At 40.6% G+C, this 17,743-nt stretch overlaps 1 protein-coding gene across 24 annotated transcripts in view; it reads right to left on the bottom strand.

Annotated features, from left to right (window-relative positions):
- The window catches only part of PAX3 (paired box 3), a 73,349-nt gene that overhangs the window by 6,960 nt on the left and 48,646 nt on the right, over positions 1-17,743 (bottom strand). For 11 of the 24 annotated variants that reach the window (XM_068200960.1, XM_068200961.1, XM_068200975.1 and 8 more), the window contains 3 exons: positions 15,809-16,014; positions 5,643-5,808; positions 4,805-5,019 (listed from right to left, as the gene is read on the bottom strand). In XM_068200960.1, coding sequence (XP_068057061.1) covers positions 4,805-5,019; positions 5,643-5,808; positions 15,809-16,014 — 587 coding nt within the window. The other 13 variants (XM_068200962.1, XM_068200963.1, XM_068200984.1 and 10 more) reach the window with 7 other exon arrangements.

Raw genomic sequence — 17,743 nt, 5'->3', positions numbered from 1 at the left:
GCTTGTCATTTCTGTGGGACTTGAGTCCAAATGAAATGTTTCTGTGGGCAACCAGCTCAAGGTAATCCAACAGAAGGAATAGGGAAAAGTATAATGAATTAATAGTTGCTTTTTTTCCACTGCTTTTGTCCCTCTTAATGAGGGAATGAAAATTTTTAGTCCTGGTTCCTGTGCCTCCCCTAAAAACAGAGTTAACAAGATAATATGAACATATCTAACTGATTCGACAGCTGCCATCAGTTCCATACGTCAGGTTAATGAGAACCAAGTGCTCTCAAAGACTTAAGAGAAGCCCATTGCCTAAGATCCATCTCACCAAAAGGAGTTACAGGATAACTCTTAAACTCAGGCAGTGAAATGTTTTGACAGTAGAAGAAAGAAACCTTGAAACAGCTTTGGATCTTTACTACTGTTCATGGAAAAGTTTGGGATTTTCTTATCAAGATTATTCCTGAGCTCCAGGTAATGGCATGAAACTGCAAACTTTGTTAAAGACTGTTATGATTTCCTACACAGCCCATTCAATATTCAACCCACTTCCCATTTTAAAACTGCAGCCTTTAAAGCTATGGGTTTGATTCAGTTATGGGGGAGAAGGCAAGGAAGAGGAAACAGTAGATCTGAGAAGTTTTCTAGAGGGCAAGAAGGAAAAAAATATATGCTTAGCAGGAGACAGGTAACATATGTTTGTTCTTCTCCCAGTAAAATCTTAAAACTGAAGTACTGTTTAAGCCTGGATTATCCTACAGGTTAAACATCCTACAAGTTAAATATCCTACAGGTTAAATACAGGAAGCACATGGCCTCATGGCCAGCAATCCCAGCAGAGTATTGCTGCTCCACCTGGATCCACAGCAGCCAGAGCAGCACTCTCCAAACCAGCAAACTGCCTGACCTGGTGTAGGTCAAACTCTGCTGCTCTGACACTAATAAAAAGCACACGAGGAGGTCAGGGGATGCCGATGTACACCGGAAAAGCCTTTTCCCTTATCTTAAATGAAGCAGTTCAAAATACTGATATACTGTCTTTAAAACAATCTGCCCTTTACTAAGACCATACACCTGCAGTTGTGGGACAAGTGTTTCTGCAGTCACTGTTCTGCTTCACAGAAAAAAGCCAGTGATGGCCACTAATCAGAAAGTGCCATGCCAATCCAAAAGCATGCCTAAGTCCTGTATACATACATTAACGTCCAGATATGCTATCCCCTCGTAATTCTGAGTTAAAAAACATTTGTTAAAAGAAAATTCACTGAGCAACCAAAACCTAATTTGAAAAGGAAATACAATATTCCCATAAATGTATGCATGACAGGCAAGAAGCTGCATAATAGGCATAGAAAACATAAAAATATGCAATTTACATATATTACACACTAATAATCTCTTTTCTGACATTATATTTAAAGAGCCCTGGCTGAGATGGCGTGCTTGCAGTTGAGTTGCTTTTTCATGAAATACAAACACTCCAGGCTGCCATCTCCCCAAGACATTAATCCCTGACTTTTTCCAGCAAAAGCCAACCCGTTGCATGCCTGCAAGACACAGGTTCTCTCACCACATCCAGGTAGTAATGAATAAACCAGATGAACAAGGAGAATAATCAGTCATCTGAAGGATATCTGCAGATCTTGTCTTGATGTTAAAAAGTATTAAACAAGGTGGAACTCTTCCTGCTCTCTTATATTTTTAAACAAGATCAACAACTTTTCAACACACAGCTTGCAAGACAGGTATGTAATGGAGCATTCTGCTTCTTAGAACTGAGAAATACAGTCCTCTCTCACCCCAAAATTCAAGGCTAACACAATAAAAATAAAACAACATCACCCTATGTGTCTCTGCTTGTCCTCTGCCTTCACCAGTGCTTGCCTTAAACACCATATTTGTCCATCATATTCAAGAAAAAAGAATGTAACCATTGTACATAGAAAATAAAGCTTCCCTGGAGTCTTTGTGTCAGACCTTCAATTGTAATAAATTGATGACAAAGAGGAGAGAGAGGTTTAAGTCTGCTAAGAATATGATCCCGTGTATCTTAGTATTAGATTTTGTTCTGTATGTTCTAAGGGTGGGAGTTTTTTTAATAACAAAATATTATCTGGGCTTCAGACAAAGCCCCCCTTCCCCCTCCCTGCTACAGTCACCACTAAATCAGCTTTAGACTCAGTTTGTCAGGAGCACTTGCCAGCAAGAGACACATGGATGGGTGGAAACATTATGTTAATTGCTCACACACCCAGATTTATTGTGGTCAAAAATGCACTGGCTATAAATGGACCCTCTTTCTTTCTCATCTAAATTCCACGCACACAGGCAGGGCAGTGCAACATGCCCACTCAGCAGGAAAACTCCTGTTTCCCTTTTTCATGAAACCCCAAATGCAGAGCTGGCTTTCAGCTTTACTATAACTCAGCCTCTCTTTCAGCACCTCAGGAAGAGCCCTGAGGAAGCATGGAGAGGGGATGCACAGTGACACAACTAAGGGACACTTCACACACCAACATTGTGACCAGCAGCTGAGGCTCCTTTGGGCATCAAGAGTTTCACTGGTTTCCTACTGTCCCACAATTTGCTGTCCACAATTCACACATTTGAAGCTGTATTAATGCATTATATAAAAACAAAATCTGAATGTGTCACTTTATACATCTACACATTTTATGCATGTCTCTAACTCATTGTTTAGGCACCAAAACTGATATAGAGGAGTTGTTGGCAATGCCACATGAGTTCAGGTCTGGGTTTTTCATTTGTTCGTTTGATGGGAAGATTTTTAACATCTATTGAAGGTAATCATTTAGTTGCCAAGAAGTTGTTCCAAATCTAAATGGATATAAGTTATCTCCTCTCTGTCCTGAGCAATGAAAGCATGATGTCAACTTTAAAAGGATCAGCATCCCCCTAAACCTTGCTCTACCTGTTGGTAGAGCTGCTGGACACAGCCAGAAGTGCTAAGCACTGGGTTAGAAAAAGGTTTCAGAAGTCTAAGGAAAACAAATAAACAAACAATAAAACAACAGAAGTCTCCTAGTGTAAAAACAGGGCTAGGTGTAAAAAAGCACAGAATCTCCTTTGATAACATCAAACCTCAAATCAGCAAGACTTTGGCAGGAGGAGACCTGGCCTCACATTTTTGTCCCATTTTACCCAGCCATCACAAGATTTCTTTACTGCTGTGCTCCACTTCTGTGTCACAGACAATACAAGCTTTGTAAAAGGGGAAAGAAGAGATCACATTTTCCATAGCCAGAACCAACACACAGTTAAACTGACACTAACAACAACTAACTAACAACAACTTTTTATGGATTCACATTGAAAACCAGATAGATAATTATGTCAAAAATATGGAAGCCTTGCACACTATGAAACTAGCCATTAAAAAAAAATAAACAACTAATATAATGTCATGGATTTTGTTGAAGTTTGCATTTAGAAATCAGTATTCTTTCAAACAAAATCTATTCAAGTCTTGTTGGAAGTACATCAGTTTGTTTTTCTGTTGGTATTTTCTTCCTGAGGTTTCAAGCCATGAAGTTTTGTACCACACTCTATGCTATAGGAATCTGTGAATCTTAATTACATTTACCGTTACAAAAAAGGGTTTATGAACTTTTGCCTTTGGGCAAAAATGTTTATTTCATTGCCTTTGTTATTCATTCTTTTCAACTCCAGTGCCTTTGAACTTTTCAGCTGCACAGAGTTATCACCGTTGCACAGGAACCAGGAACTGCACTCCCGAGATGCAAACCACAAGTTGAAGAAAACGAAGGAGGCAAAGATATACGAGTCGTTATTTTGGCCACCCTTTGTGCCATTAAAATCTCATTTTCTGCCTATTAGAATGCCCTCTCCCTGCTTAGGCAGTGGTGATAGTCAGTGATTAGTGTGTAATTGAGTATAATTGTCTTTTCACTTTTCATTTGTGTCATTCTGAGCTTCTCTCTGTTTTTCTAACCACTGAGAGGAAAAAAGGGTAGAAAGCAGATAAAGCTGTTAAAACTCTCACTTTCAGCCCTGAAGAGATTTCTGATTGTAATTATAGATTGCATCTTCTTTGTGACTCCTCAGAATTTAGTGGACATCTCTTTCCAAGCACCTGGGCAAAGCTCTTGCTAATAAAATAAACTACCATCTATTCAAGCTTTAACTAATAATGTCAGCTTCAGACAGATGCCGTGTGTAGGAAAATTTAGCCAATCTTTTGACACTCAATTATCAAGGCAATTTATTAACCTGATGTCCCTAAAAGAGCTCATGCAAATTAGAAAAACAATTATGCTATTCATGCATTTATATATTGCCAAAGAGCAGTAATACTTCTAATTTATGCATTTATAACTCGATTATAGCTCATCTCAATACACATTTCTCAGTCCTTGGAACTCTCCTCATACAACTTGCCCATAATTTTCCTGGATCACTTGGTAAAATCTTGATGAGGTTATTCTAATTTTATTCACAGAAAAAATACAAGATCTGTTTTATGTACCTAGCCATGGATCTTCAGGAGAAGAGCAGTACATTACAAATGCTTGACAACTGGATGCAAACATGAAGTCTGCATGATTCCATTATAAATCAGTTGAAATTAAATATAAGCTATGACTCTTTATTCAGCCAGTAGGAGGGGGAAAAAATTAAAAAAAAAAAAAAGGAAACTAGCAAACTGAAATCATGTGGCTTATATAAAGAATACATTATGGTTTAAATTTGGCAATTCATTATACTGTGGCCTGAGGGAATAGACTCTTTGGTTCTGGTATACAGCAAATCCTCTGTCTGAAAACACAGGACTGACCTGAGGTGAGAGGCCATTGCCAATGGCAGGGTTCATGGGATTGGAGGGCCCGGACGGAGGCACAAAGCTGTCTGTATAGCTGGAAAATCCATGCCTGGTGCTGGGCAGGCAGTAGGCAGAGCTGCTCTCTGGGTTCGAAGGGAGGCTGCTTTGGTGTACAGTGCTTGGAGGGAGAGGCTGAGGTCTGTGGACGGTACTGCTTGGATCAGACACGGCTGGAAGCAGAAGAAACATGTTGATATGTTTTCCTCCTTTACTTCTGGCATAATAAGTTCATTATGTGAAGCTCAGCTTAAGAGAATTGCATCAGAACCTGCATCTAAATACTGGTTAAGCAGAAAAGTAAATCTATAATTTTGCTGGATATTTAACCAGCCTGTGAGTTTACAGAAAAAATTCTTAAACAGACTGTAAATATCATAACAACAGACATGTGGTTTTCAGACAACCCTTAGTGAGCACATATTGTCAGCTGTATTTTTTTATATGTCTATATACAAAAGTAAAGGAAAATATTTATTTACTTATAAGACCAGCTTTCTCCTCCTGCTCACAGCTCAGAAATCCCACTATGAATTGTATCAAGTCAAGCAATGGATGGGAGAAGCCCTGGGCTTTGAAAAAATTCCCTCAAAAAACCTTCACATGAAATCACCCCTTTCTTGCAGCAAAACAAATCTCAGTTCTTACATGCTTAAAAAAAACAGGCTTGCAGAGTCCTCCCTGAGTCAGACCCTAAATTAACCAACATGTTAGAAAAGAAAATATTTCTACATGGATGAGCACAGGAAACCCCCCAATAACACTGTTTTAACCAAGTACCTGCAGGCTACTGTACCTTGCGGTATGGAGGTGGGTTGGTAGGAGGGCTCAGAGAGCTGGTACGTCGGCAAAGTCGGCATGGCACTGGGTGGGAATCCTCCAGGGATCAGATGGTTGAAAGCCATCAGTTGGTTTGCTCCTGCCTGTTTCCTCCATCTGGCACGACGATTACTAAACCAGACCTGCAAATGTTTTAAACATGAACATTTGATTTTTGCACATTTAATACAGATCTATCAGAAATAATGGCGTTGCATTTCAAACACGGGCAGTGTCTGAGATGAGAGATGCAGAAGAGGCACACTGAACTCAGTGCTCCTAGACAAGAAAGTTGCCCTTGGCACACATTTCCATGGTCCAACAGATTCAACACAGGAATTCTGATCTCTAATTTCCTCTCAAATTCAGTCTCTCCTGAGTAAAAAAGCTGTCTACTCTTTCAGGCTTCAGTGTTTTTAATCACTTCTCCATTTAATCTAAGTGCCAGCCAAAGCTATTTTGTCTGTACTTTCTTGTCTTTAACTTGCTGACAAGTTAGTGACATTGCTTAATGCACTGTTAGAAGGTGCACATACTTATATATTGGGATACTGTATTGCCCTAATGACCAACAGAACTTTAAGCTTTTAATTAGAAAAATCCAAGCCCCATGTACAAAATACACAAATCCCTCCCAGCAAGTTTTCATGTGTTCACATATGTACAAAACAGTAGGTCAGAACTTCAGTACTAGATTAGCATTTCAGAGCTACTTTGAAATCCATTCCCAGGACAGCACACCAACCAGATGGGGTTTGGATTTGTGGGACATTTTAGCTATAAATCTGCTTTTCTTCACATCATTCTCAGTTTGTGTTTTAAGCTTTCCAAGTCTTGGATGGTTCTTACTACATCCAAGATACAAAGAAGCAAGACATCACAAATGCAGATGTAATAGGAGTTGCAATACACATTTGTTGATTTTGATACTATAACAATTCCACACATCACAAATTGGGAGGGCAGGGAGTGCAGCGGTACCTGGAACAGGGTGCAGGCATATTGCCCTGTTGCAGGGTCAGAGCAGGCTCCTGATTACAGCTCTCAGCTCCATGATGGAGCACTGAGGGCAAGAATGGTTGGTTCAGGTAACAGAGACTGCACACATTTGTAAACAAGCAGCCAGTTGCTCATAATCCTACACCCTGAAGCAGCTGTGGTGCTCATCTATAGATACAATTAATTAGATAAGACCTCAACTGAGTGTTAACATCTGATAAATTAGATCTGCACAGCCTGCAAGGCAGCCTGGCCTGAAAGCCACTGAGGCATGTTAGCTGATGAGACACATATAGATGTGTTTGTATAAGTTGGGGCTCAGATCTGTAACCCTTGAGCAAGCAGCCCTTGCTGGCTTATGAATCAGGCTTCACAGACTGGGATTCTAAGTGTAATACAATTTATAAACCATGAGTGGCCCTCACACTAGAGGGTAACAACATTTTGGGCTATGCTGTGGGCTTCTCCTCTGCTTGCTATTTCATGACAGGAGTGGTGGGACTCACTGGGCCATCTGGTTTCTGACATAGGCCATCTGTCACCATGTAGTTTGTTCTGACTGCATCCTCTTTTCAGAATGAGATGCTCAGTTCACACAGCTGCCTCCTCCTTTGGCCGCAACATCTACTCCTCAATTAAACACTCCCGCTCCAGTTTAAGATGTAGGACAGAGGGATAGGTGGAGCCTCTGTTCTATGTCACAAATCCCTCTCTTGTTGTTTTGCTGTACGTACTAACCCCTCTCTGTCTCCACATGAACCATTTCTGAAAGCAGCTGGCACCGGGGTGGAGATGCAAAACCTGCAATGAGCCCTAGTTGAGGATGGGTCTAGATTGAGGCTGTAGAGCAAGAAAGAGACCTTGCTAAAGATCCAAAGAACACTTAGGAGGGATAATGGAGGTCAAAGAGTGATCAGGGAACAGCAAACCTTGTTGTAATTAGCTGACCCAGGTCATTAACTCTGGCTTTTTGCCTTGACACTCTCTCTTCTTCAGGTCAAGAGGGTTATCTCATGATCTCCAAGTGCTTTGGGAACACGAACAGAACTAGGCTACATGAATGGATTTCACTCAGGAAAGTGAGGTAACAAGATTTCATTTCTCTACAGATAAGCATTTGACTTCAAACTCAAGATCTTTATTAAAATGAGTCAAATCCCAAACTTTAATTCAGTAGTAAGTGATTTACATAAATGCAAAGTTTTCTGGTTTTTATTTACAGACAGATTTTTGGCTCATTTTGTAGACTTGCATTTTTTCCACAACCGCAGCTATGTATTGGACAGCTCTGAAAGGAACACACTCAACGGTATCAAAAAGTCTGCAGCAGCCACAAAATGGACATCCTGGCACAGAGCTTTGTTGCCACCTGGAGCCCCATTTTACTGAGAGGGACTCTGCAGGGGTGCAGAAACCTGGCTGGGCTGCACAGAAACAAGGCTGTGTACTGCCACCTCAGTCCTGTGTGACTGGGACGTGCTAAATGAGTGCTACTTGATGGGCACCCATGTCACATGGCACTGGCACGGTCCTCTGGCACTGGCCTCTTGCTTTCCCCGGTGGCAGAAAGGCAGATGGCACCAGAGTTAGTCCAAAATTAACTCACCAAAACCCCTTGAACAAGTTCAGAACTGCAGAGGAAGACTTATTGCCACTAATACCACACAAGTTCCTCACTACAGAAAGGTAGAGGCACATAAGAAAAAAAAAATAAAAAAGCCACCAAATCAAGAAAAAGTTACTAAAAACTAGTATTTTATTTACATTTTATGTAATGCTTGTTATAATTAGTCAAATCCCAAACTTTATTCAGAAGGTTGAACAGAATTATCAATGTTGAATTCAGAACATATTCAGAATATGTTATTTTAACTGAAATTATTTGGGTTTTTAATCATAATATTTCCCTTAGACTACAGTCAGTTGCCTTGACCTATTTCAAGAATCCAGAATTTTTTTCTTTTCTTAAATCCTTATGTATCATGAAAAATCCATGTACGCTACTGCCACTAAATCTTGATTGAAATCTTGAAAAACTTTGCTAATCTCAAGCCAAGACTTAAAAATAAAGCCAGTCACCACAAGCCAGTGTGTCTGCTTAGAAACATATTGTAAAAACCTGGGGAAATATTTTCTTTTGTTTGTACATTTCCAATATTATTTAAATACAATGTCCCCTTGTGTGCAACAGATTTCTACCAACATGGCAAAATCCTCATCTTATGAGTGGCCTTTTCAATTCTAGCACATTCCCATAGGATGCTCCTGTTCTCCCACAAACTCCTTGTGAGGGGCACAATCATCACCTGGCTGCAGGGATGCTTCCAGTACAAAGCAGCTCCTGGAGGAGATCCCAAGTGTCATCCTGTGAGAAAGTGCCACCCTGCAGTGGGCACAACAGAAATCAAACTCTAAACTCTCTAAGAATGGACAGAGGAAACATGTCTTGGCTGAGGGACCCAAGCATTCACAAACTATGTCTGCACAGAAGCCAAGTCACACTCACCGTAGTGAGGCTTGGACTCCTCAGTTCCTATGTCACTTTCAAAGATGGAATGTAAATGATCCAGATGATTTGGAAACAAACTTGAATCCCAATGTCTGGCCAACATTTATGGTTAGAAAATAGAACCGAAGAGGATGAAATACACAACAAAACAGGGGAAAGTAGCACTTTAAGTACTGGAGGCTCCAGTTTTTCAAGCACCCGGGACTGGACTGACCAAAAAAGAAATCACTCTGCCACAGAACATAAAAACTGTATTTTGCACCAGTGTAGATGGATAAGGTAAATAACAGGTTTCTTCCATCTCTATTTCCTGATATTTGGATCCTGCCTCTTATTATAATTTTTTCTTAAAGTAGTTTGCAAGTGATCATGCCAATATCTTATTTTGTTGATCCCAACAGGATATTCTTTAGAAGATGCATTTATTCACTTGGGAACACGCTAGTGTAATTAGCCTTGACATTTAGACAGTCTGATCATAAACACAGAGTGCTGTATGTGCTTTTAAGGCAAAAAGATCTCTGATTCAACAGGGCAAAACATTCAAGATGTGAATGTTGCAAAAAACCCATGGATATTTTGTTATACAAAGTCCTGACCATTGCAATCACGAGTGCCAGAAACACAAAAGTCGAGAGTCTGATGTATTGTTAATGGCACTTCTAATTTTAGATGGATTTTAGATGGGGGGGAGGGAGGAGTTGGTTCGGTTTTTCCTCATGATGTTTTTCATGCTAACTGCCTCCCCTACCCTACTATTCCCCACCTCTCCCTTCCCACAAAATTCATATGTTCAAAACAAAGTCTGACCATCCTAGAAGCCAGAGTCCTCAGCGGATGTTCCACCAGGGAAAGAATGTGGGCTGTGCCAGAAGCAGCAGGGGTGCCTTGGGAAGGGGGGAGGCTGAAGAAGGAAATTGCAAACAAAGCTGAGCTCCACCAGCCCAGGCAGAGCTGACTCTATCACCTTTGCAAAACATGGCAGTGTGACTGCTACAAACACCCTCAGGGTCTGCTATAGACCCTATAGACCCTATAGACCTCAGGGTCCCTATAGATGCCAGACCTCACTCGCTTCAGCAGCCCTGTGAGGGCGTGCACAGGAAATAAGCTTTTATCCTCCCTTTTCTCTTTCTTTTTGCAGTAGGGTGAGTTTCCATCCTGGCTCACCGGGCTATCAGTACTATGAGCTGCAGGGAGAGCACTGCCAGGGAGCAGCTATGGGATGAAGAGTAGAAATAGAATTGCTTTTTAGCACAACCAGTTGAAAAATCAGTTTGACTGTAAGATCTGCACTCCCCCAGTCTCACAGGGATAAGGTCCACTGCATACAGATGCACACCATGTTCCCTTACAGCATCCCAAAGCTGTGCCCAAAACCTGCTGAGAGCAGCTTGCCATGGCCACCAGAAGGAATGTCACAAAGCTGAGGGTTGCCTGCCTGATGAAGCCTGCTCTTTATAGGCATGGGAAGTGATGCTGTTTAGGATAACACGAGTTATCAGTGTGCTAGAAACCAGAGTTCCTTGAAAACATGGCGGGGAGGAAGGGAGGTGGGAATAAAAGGGAAAAATATACCAAACAGAACAAAAAAAAATTAAAAAAAAAAAAGAAACCCAAAAGCTAAGAAAATCAAAATCAAAATCACACAAAATAAAATTAAAAAAAAAATACAGACCAAAAAGCCACTAGACTGTGCCTGGGAAAAGGGACTTCCAACCACCTCCCAGTGTGATCCAACATACTCTGATCTCTTAGGTTTCTTTGAGAAAACTTTGACTCAGTCCTACAAAAATACTTCTAAAAATCTGCCGCTGAATAGTTCTGAAAATTATTGAGTAATAAGCAAATTGAACTGTGTATTTATAAGTTAAAGCGACACTAGTTAGAGCCCTTAGGCAGCAGGGACCATAAAGAGACAATCAAAATCACATCCCTATTTTCCTTTATATTTAAAAATGTCCTCTTGGGTCTGCATATGAATGCAGTTGGTTAATTTAACCATAGGAATTTCCCCTTTACAGGGGAAGGGGGACCTGCAATTACAGCGTTATCTACTGCAAGGATGCACACAGCATTTTCTTTCTTTAGCCTTTTTATGATGCAAGAGATTCAGTCTCAAGAAAAGGCATCAGAAATTCTCCATAAACCACATCAGGAATAATTGTAAAGATCTGATGAAAGTGAGTCTTGAGTGCTCTCGAATCCATCCTGCGCATTCCTTTGCCCCATCTCCCCATAGGACTGGGCAGTTCAGTGTATATGCTCAAGCCATTTCAGAGGAGCTGAAAGCAAATTATGACTTTTTTTGGCACAGATTCCCCCTCCCCAGTGATTTCTCAGAGAGTGCTTTTCACTGTTTTCTACTGAGAAAGGACTACTAAAGCTGAGAAGTTGGACTTCAGAGCCTTTAAACTTTAGTACTAGCTCAAGAGTCATAACTTCCCTCACCTTTCCCCTTATTCTTCTCAAACTCTTTCCCTCCCTGTACCACAGTGAAGCAAAGAAAATAATATCCAAGCACAACACTTAAAATACATTTTTGTAATAATTTTTCTTCTAGCTACTCAAGACATCTGAGCTCTTGGGACTTATTTGTTGAGGTTATAATAAAGTTTTTACAATAGCTTACAAGCTGATTACAAGTTTGTCATGGGAACATTCAATTCCATGCTAGTAGCCTGGAGAGATGTGCCTAAATTTTCAGACATGCTCTGTTGATAAACAACTTTTTTTTTTCTTTTTTTCTTTTTTTTTTTTTAATTTCTTCAAGCAAATCAGTTTAAAACTGGGATTTGGCTGAGAAGAAACTCTTCAGGGTGGGAAATAGTCATGATTCAGAATTCTTCCTTACTTGCCCTTATTTTTCACCATTATTCATGGATGAAAAAGAATCCAAACAAATTTTTCCCATTGCATTTTGGAATTAAACAGGGGAGCCACGTGCCAGCTGCTTCTCACAGCAGGGCCTCCTGCCCCAAGGATCCATACAGCTGGGGCACTCCTTAACAGGGTCCAATACACAAGTCTCATGCACCATATTTCTGGCAATTTGGGATGCCTGCCATCAACACACAGCCCCAGAAGATTTGCCTGCATGTCCAACCCCGCTGGCCAAGGCAGGTTCCTGGCTAACCACAGGACAAACCTGAACCTTATTTAAAAATCCTTTGCCAAAAGATTGACGTAAACACTCCCCACCATCGATCTGAAACAGGCCCAAGCTGCTGCCAAAGCATGCCCTGTTTGTCCAGGTCTAAAAACAAGCCTGCTGTGGGAATCAAAGGTGGCCAGAAAAGATACTACCCACTTCATTCCTAATTCACCACTTGTTACAGAAACCGTAACTCCACAGCTCTGAAGCTCAGAAAGACCCTTTGATCTACGCTGGAGATAAATACACTTTTCAAACTTGCCTTCAGATTGTCAGTAAAAACAGGCCAGAGACCTTGAGGACCTGCACTGCAACATAATGATGGTTTTAATGAGGTTTTAATCTGGACAGGTAAAGTACTGCAGGGTTGCAATTTTTACTCAAAACACTCAAATCTTTAACTTCACATTCCCAGAGTATCGCCTTTTTTTTCTTTTTAAAGGAAGGATCCTCCTTTGGAATTGTGCTTATCTTTCTGAATTTTATCTGATAAACTCACAAGACCAAAGAACTCTCCTCTTCCTTCTGCATCTAATGCGCAGAGAAGAGCAAGTGCCTTTGGAAGAGGCAGCAAAAGAGGTTGTCCTGGCTCCACATCATATCTGGGTTCAAACACCAGGGGAAAGGACTCAACAATCCTTGAGTAGAAAGTGCTGCAGGAGGAATTGCAGGGAGCATTTTAACTCTTTATTACACCAAGTGTTAAAATATTTGCCATGATTATAGTTACACATCTCGTGACTCTTACAATGTGGAGTTTGTTGGAACATTTCTTTCCCCAAAAGCCTTTCCTGTTCCCATGATTAGGTACACAAATAACATTCACAGTGTAAAGTCTGTTTTCAGTTGCTTGTAGCTCTCAAAAAATTCCCCTTAGGGGCTGACATGTTCTACACTAGATCTCAGACCAGAGGCACCTCCGAGCAACCAGGTTAGAAACATGCATTTGGTTACCCTTCAGCAGTGGGAAAGTGAGAAAAAACATGGTTCCGTGGTGTAAGACTCTTCCTTTCACAAGAGTAATAGACAGCCTCAGGGAACAGAAGCAAAGGGGAAGCACAGGGTGGCAGGGTAGAGAAAACAAAAAAAGAGATGCATGTACTACACAGAGGGACTGAGGGAATAGCAAGGTTGATCCAGTTGTAACCAACTAAATAACTGCCTAGACAATATAAAACAACTGTACAAAATTGGACCTTACAGCTCCAAAGGAAATAAATAAATAAATTTCTGGGCTTAGCTGGATTCAGGCTGCAAGAGCCAGCTCTTTTAGATAATGCTTTACTGGGAAGCAGTCAAAGAGATCTTTGTGTATATATCCATATAAAATTTGGTATCTCTGATCTCTATCATAATGTTACCAAAAAAGAAGTGTGACTAAGAAAGCTTGAATGCTACTTCAGTATGGCTATCCAGCCCTCTCAGCCTCAAGTCTCTTAGGGTTATTTTCTTTTCACAGGTCGTCTTTTATTTCATGCCCATAATATGTGGCTATTTTAAGGGGCTATAGAGAGGTGGTGAATGCTGATAAGGCAAATCCTGTATCCCTTAATCCATTGCTAAATCATTCTGCCAGCCTTCAAGTGTACCAGACAGATGGAGTGCACTAGGAAACTGCCCACAGGCTGGTTACTTCAACCCCAGCTCATCTTTAATCCAGAAAGGTTTTGTTCTGGTATTTTAATCACTGATTGACTGGGAACTCTCTTCCATGCTGGGTTAGGTAAAATATCCATGTCAGAGGTACTGGGGAATTCGTGAGGCTGTAGATCATATGAGTGGTGTGAGACAGGATGCGTCTCGAGGGAACCAAGGAAGCCATGAGGAATGCAAAAAGTCACAGGGTTAAAGCCACATTAAGACAGCTGTTATGTTAATGAGAGTTCTGCTTTTCTTCTAGCTGTGGGTCATTGATTTAGAAAAACATGAACAAGGTCTTTTTCATTTTATCGTATTTTTCCACTGAATCTAACATAGACCAAAACATCATCTCCGAGATCCCATTCGTCTCGCTAACAACACATGTGAAGCAAGTTATCTTTGTTATGTTTGTGTGCAAATGATTCCTGGGGCTTGATTTGGTCTTACCTGGCCCAAGTATATCTATGGAGCTGTTTTGCAAGCATTTCACTTAGTAAACATGTTAAGAAAAGAGTCATGCACAACTGAGTTTGCCTTCCAGACAAATTCATCCACACATCTGATTGCCTCCCACAGTCATAATAAACACTTACAAGAAATGTGGCGTGAAGTCTTCTGCAAAAACATTTAGCAGGTAAAAAGTCTGAGCCTTTCAACACAGATGCTCAATAATACAGCCATGCTGCAACAGGTGTGATTGTCTTAAAAAGTCAGAGAGGTGTTTTGTATTGCTTATTTCAGCTCACACAGTCTGAATGCCTCAGGCTGAGTTTCAAGGGTCAAACCATAATAAGAGTTTTACCAAAGAAACCAAATTCACCTGTATCCTTGGTCAGACCACAAGTCACCACTCATTTCTCTTCCTTTGTTGGATCACATGCTTCAACATTTTCCTTGTCACCCAACCACACATTAGTTAGTAACACTTGCAACTCAGACTGATTTAAAAGGGGCATATTTTCCCAGCAATTTGTAGATGTCAAATGGTGAAAGAGCAGCAGAAGATTCTGCCTGCAGTATTAAACTTTGCACAGCATGTGTTTCTTTGATATTAAACAGGAGAAGTCCTAATCAAAACTTGAACTCTGAGGTGCAGTTTATTTCAGGATAATTTGGCTGCTATTTTCCTAGGTTTAAACAGCTAAAAATCCAGGCTCGTGCTTTTTAAAAAAAAAATCTAAATCAACCCCATGTTACTGCTCTGGTACATTAGCTTGTTTTAGACAACTCAGATCTACATGAAGCTGTGAAATCTTAGAAGTTATTTGAGCACTTATTTTCTTTTGAATTAAAGTGAGAGTGGGGATAAAAGAGATATTACAGAATTTATACCAAGTCAACTTCAAAATCTAACCTGAAAGTGAACTGCAAATACTGCACCAACCACCTTGCTCACTTGCATGGCTCTGTAGACACATTTTCCTTTAAAAAATTATTTTCTCTCCTTTTTTAACGCCTGGAAGACCCAGACAACAACAGATGAAATCAGTTAGGTAACTATAAACTGGCCCAACAGCTGAGCTGTTAGATGCAGAGTGCTGTCAAATGGATAAAGCAAACAAATGAGGATATCAGACTTTCTTCCTGTTCAAAGATTCTGTACTATATTCATGGTAAGTATGGAACAATTAATGGGAAGAGACAAAAGATTTTTCAAAGCAGTTCTCTTAAACAGTTGTAAAAACAATGTCCATGTACAGATGTAAAAACTCTATAGCTGTAAACAATATTGTTTTACATTTCCTTCCATTCCAGAGCAGGATCATGTAGGAATATAAAAGGACTCACATGCTAACAGAAAAGGAAACTCCTTTCATTAGGCAGCTTGTGTTATACGTACCTGGACACGAGCCTCTGTGAGCTTGGCTCTTTGTGCAAGTTCTTCCCTGGTGTAAATGTCAGGGTAGTGTGTCCTCTCAAAAGCTCTTTCCAGCTCTTCCAGTTGCTCTGCTGTGAAGGTTGTCCTGCTGCGACGCTGCTTTCTTTTTAAAGGCAAATCTGGTTCAGAATCAATGTCAGAGCCTTCATCAGACTGAGGTGCTGATGCTCAAAAAAGAAAAAAAAAAGGCAAAATTAGCTTTAGTTAAGGAGGAAAAAATGGCAAAATATTGAATCAATCAATGACATCCTTTCATATGGAGGCTGTCTTGGACCAAAGCCCCCTCACAAACCCTGAGTGAGAACTTGAGAAAAGTCAGCAAGAAACAAACCACATACCGCATGACCATGACCCAGGAAGGGGCTACCAACTCTTGCAATCAGCAGTTTATAGAGAAATCAATCTGGAAACTCTTTCTGGACTTCACAGACATGCAGATAGTGAGGTCACAGACAGGGCCAGACATCCCAGCAGCATTGCTTGTTTCCCCTGGCCATCAAGTGAACTCCAGCTACAGCTGAACCCAGAGCTATAACTGTGAAGGCAGTAGAACCTCTTCCAGTACCCAACCACAATCACTTTCTCCAGTAAAAAGTAATGAACCAAAAAAGTAGACTTTCAAAGCCAGTCTTCACTTGCACCAGCTGCTGTCCAGGCAACGAGCATTCCTTCTTGCCTGAGTCTTCAAGGGAAACCACCTAAAGAGGGCAGACACTCCCCAGCGATGCTGAAACTGCTTGTTCAATGGAAATACAAGCATTGCTGCTACTGCTTCAACGGTGCCAAAGAAATTATTGATATAGACACTGATTTAATATAATCCTTTTAATGTAATTTATTTGGAAGCAAACTGTTTCTCAAGCTCCAGCTAAAGCCTCCCACCAGGTATCTTACATTTCCAATTTCACTCAAGCTGTTTCAGCTAATAAATACAGCTAATCTGTTTACTTAGAGCATGAGAAACACAAAGTGCTTTTTCAGACAATTCAACTGAAAAATCTATTAATTTCTGCACACCAAAAAAAAAAAAAAAAAAAAAAAAGAACAATTCCTCAATTCCTGCTAGACCAGTGGCTCTTTTGTGAAAGGTGTCTTCATTTTCTTCATTTTCCAGACAGCATCAATATCTTGGACCCAGCAAAGACAGACATAAGGAGAAACTCCTGTGGATCTTAGCATCAATATACTGAACAAACATCAACTCCCAGAGTCTCTTACTTGCAGTGAAGTTTTGTCCCAAGTAAGACTGCGCTAAGAGGTTCTCATTCTTGAGAATATTGTTCTCTAGAACAAAGGAGAATCCAGCACAAACATCCTATCCTAAACAGTTCAAGTTCAGTCCTTATTAAACAGGCAATCTAGAGTATCCCAAAATTAACATTATACATTGTCTGAATTTGTGACAAATCCCAAATCTTCTCAGCTAGGCTGCCAAGTGACACCTGCTTTCCTCAGCAACTGCCAAGTTACAGCCCTACAGGATGGCTCCACACTGTCATTCAAGAGCAAAAAGAAATATAGGCCATTTTAAATATAGTTTCCCAATGTCACTCTCAGATACAAATCACCCACCTCCAGCAGAACAGCTCTTACTGGCCAGCTAGGCTGGAGGAGAGCACACCAGCCACACTACCAGGGTCACACTGGCTACCACTGCACTCTTCCCTCACCTGGTGTGGTGAGGTCAGAAACAGAGGTCAGAAATGTCCCTTTTGGAGACAGCTTCTCTGACAAAAGCTGCCTTTAATTGTGTACAATGAGTTAAAAGAAAAGGAAGTCAAACCCCAAGATGTCAGGAAATTTTCAATGCACTTACAGACTCCACTATTCCACTATGTTCTTACAGACTCATGTATGAGTACAACTTCTTCACACATCTATGTATATGCCTATAAA

This window comes from Anomalospiza imberbis, chromosome 10 (assembly GCF_031753505.1).
Source record: "Anomalospiza imberbis isolate Cuckoo-Finch-1a 21T00152 chromosome 10, ASM3175350v1, whole genome shotgun sequence".
NCBI classification, from domain to species: domain Eukaryota; kingdom Metazoa; phylum Chordata; class Aves; order Passeriformes; family Viduidae; genus Anomalospiza; species Anomalospiza imberbis.
This window is presented reverse-complemented; position numbering and strand designations above follow the sequence as displayed.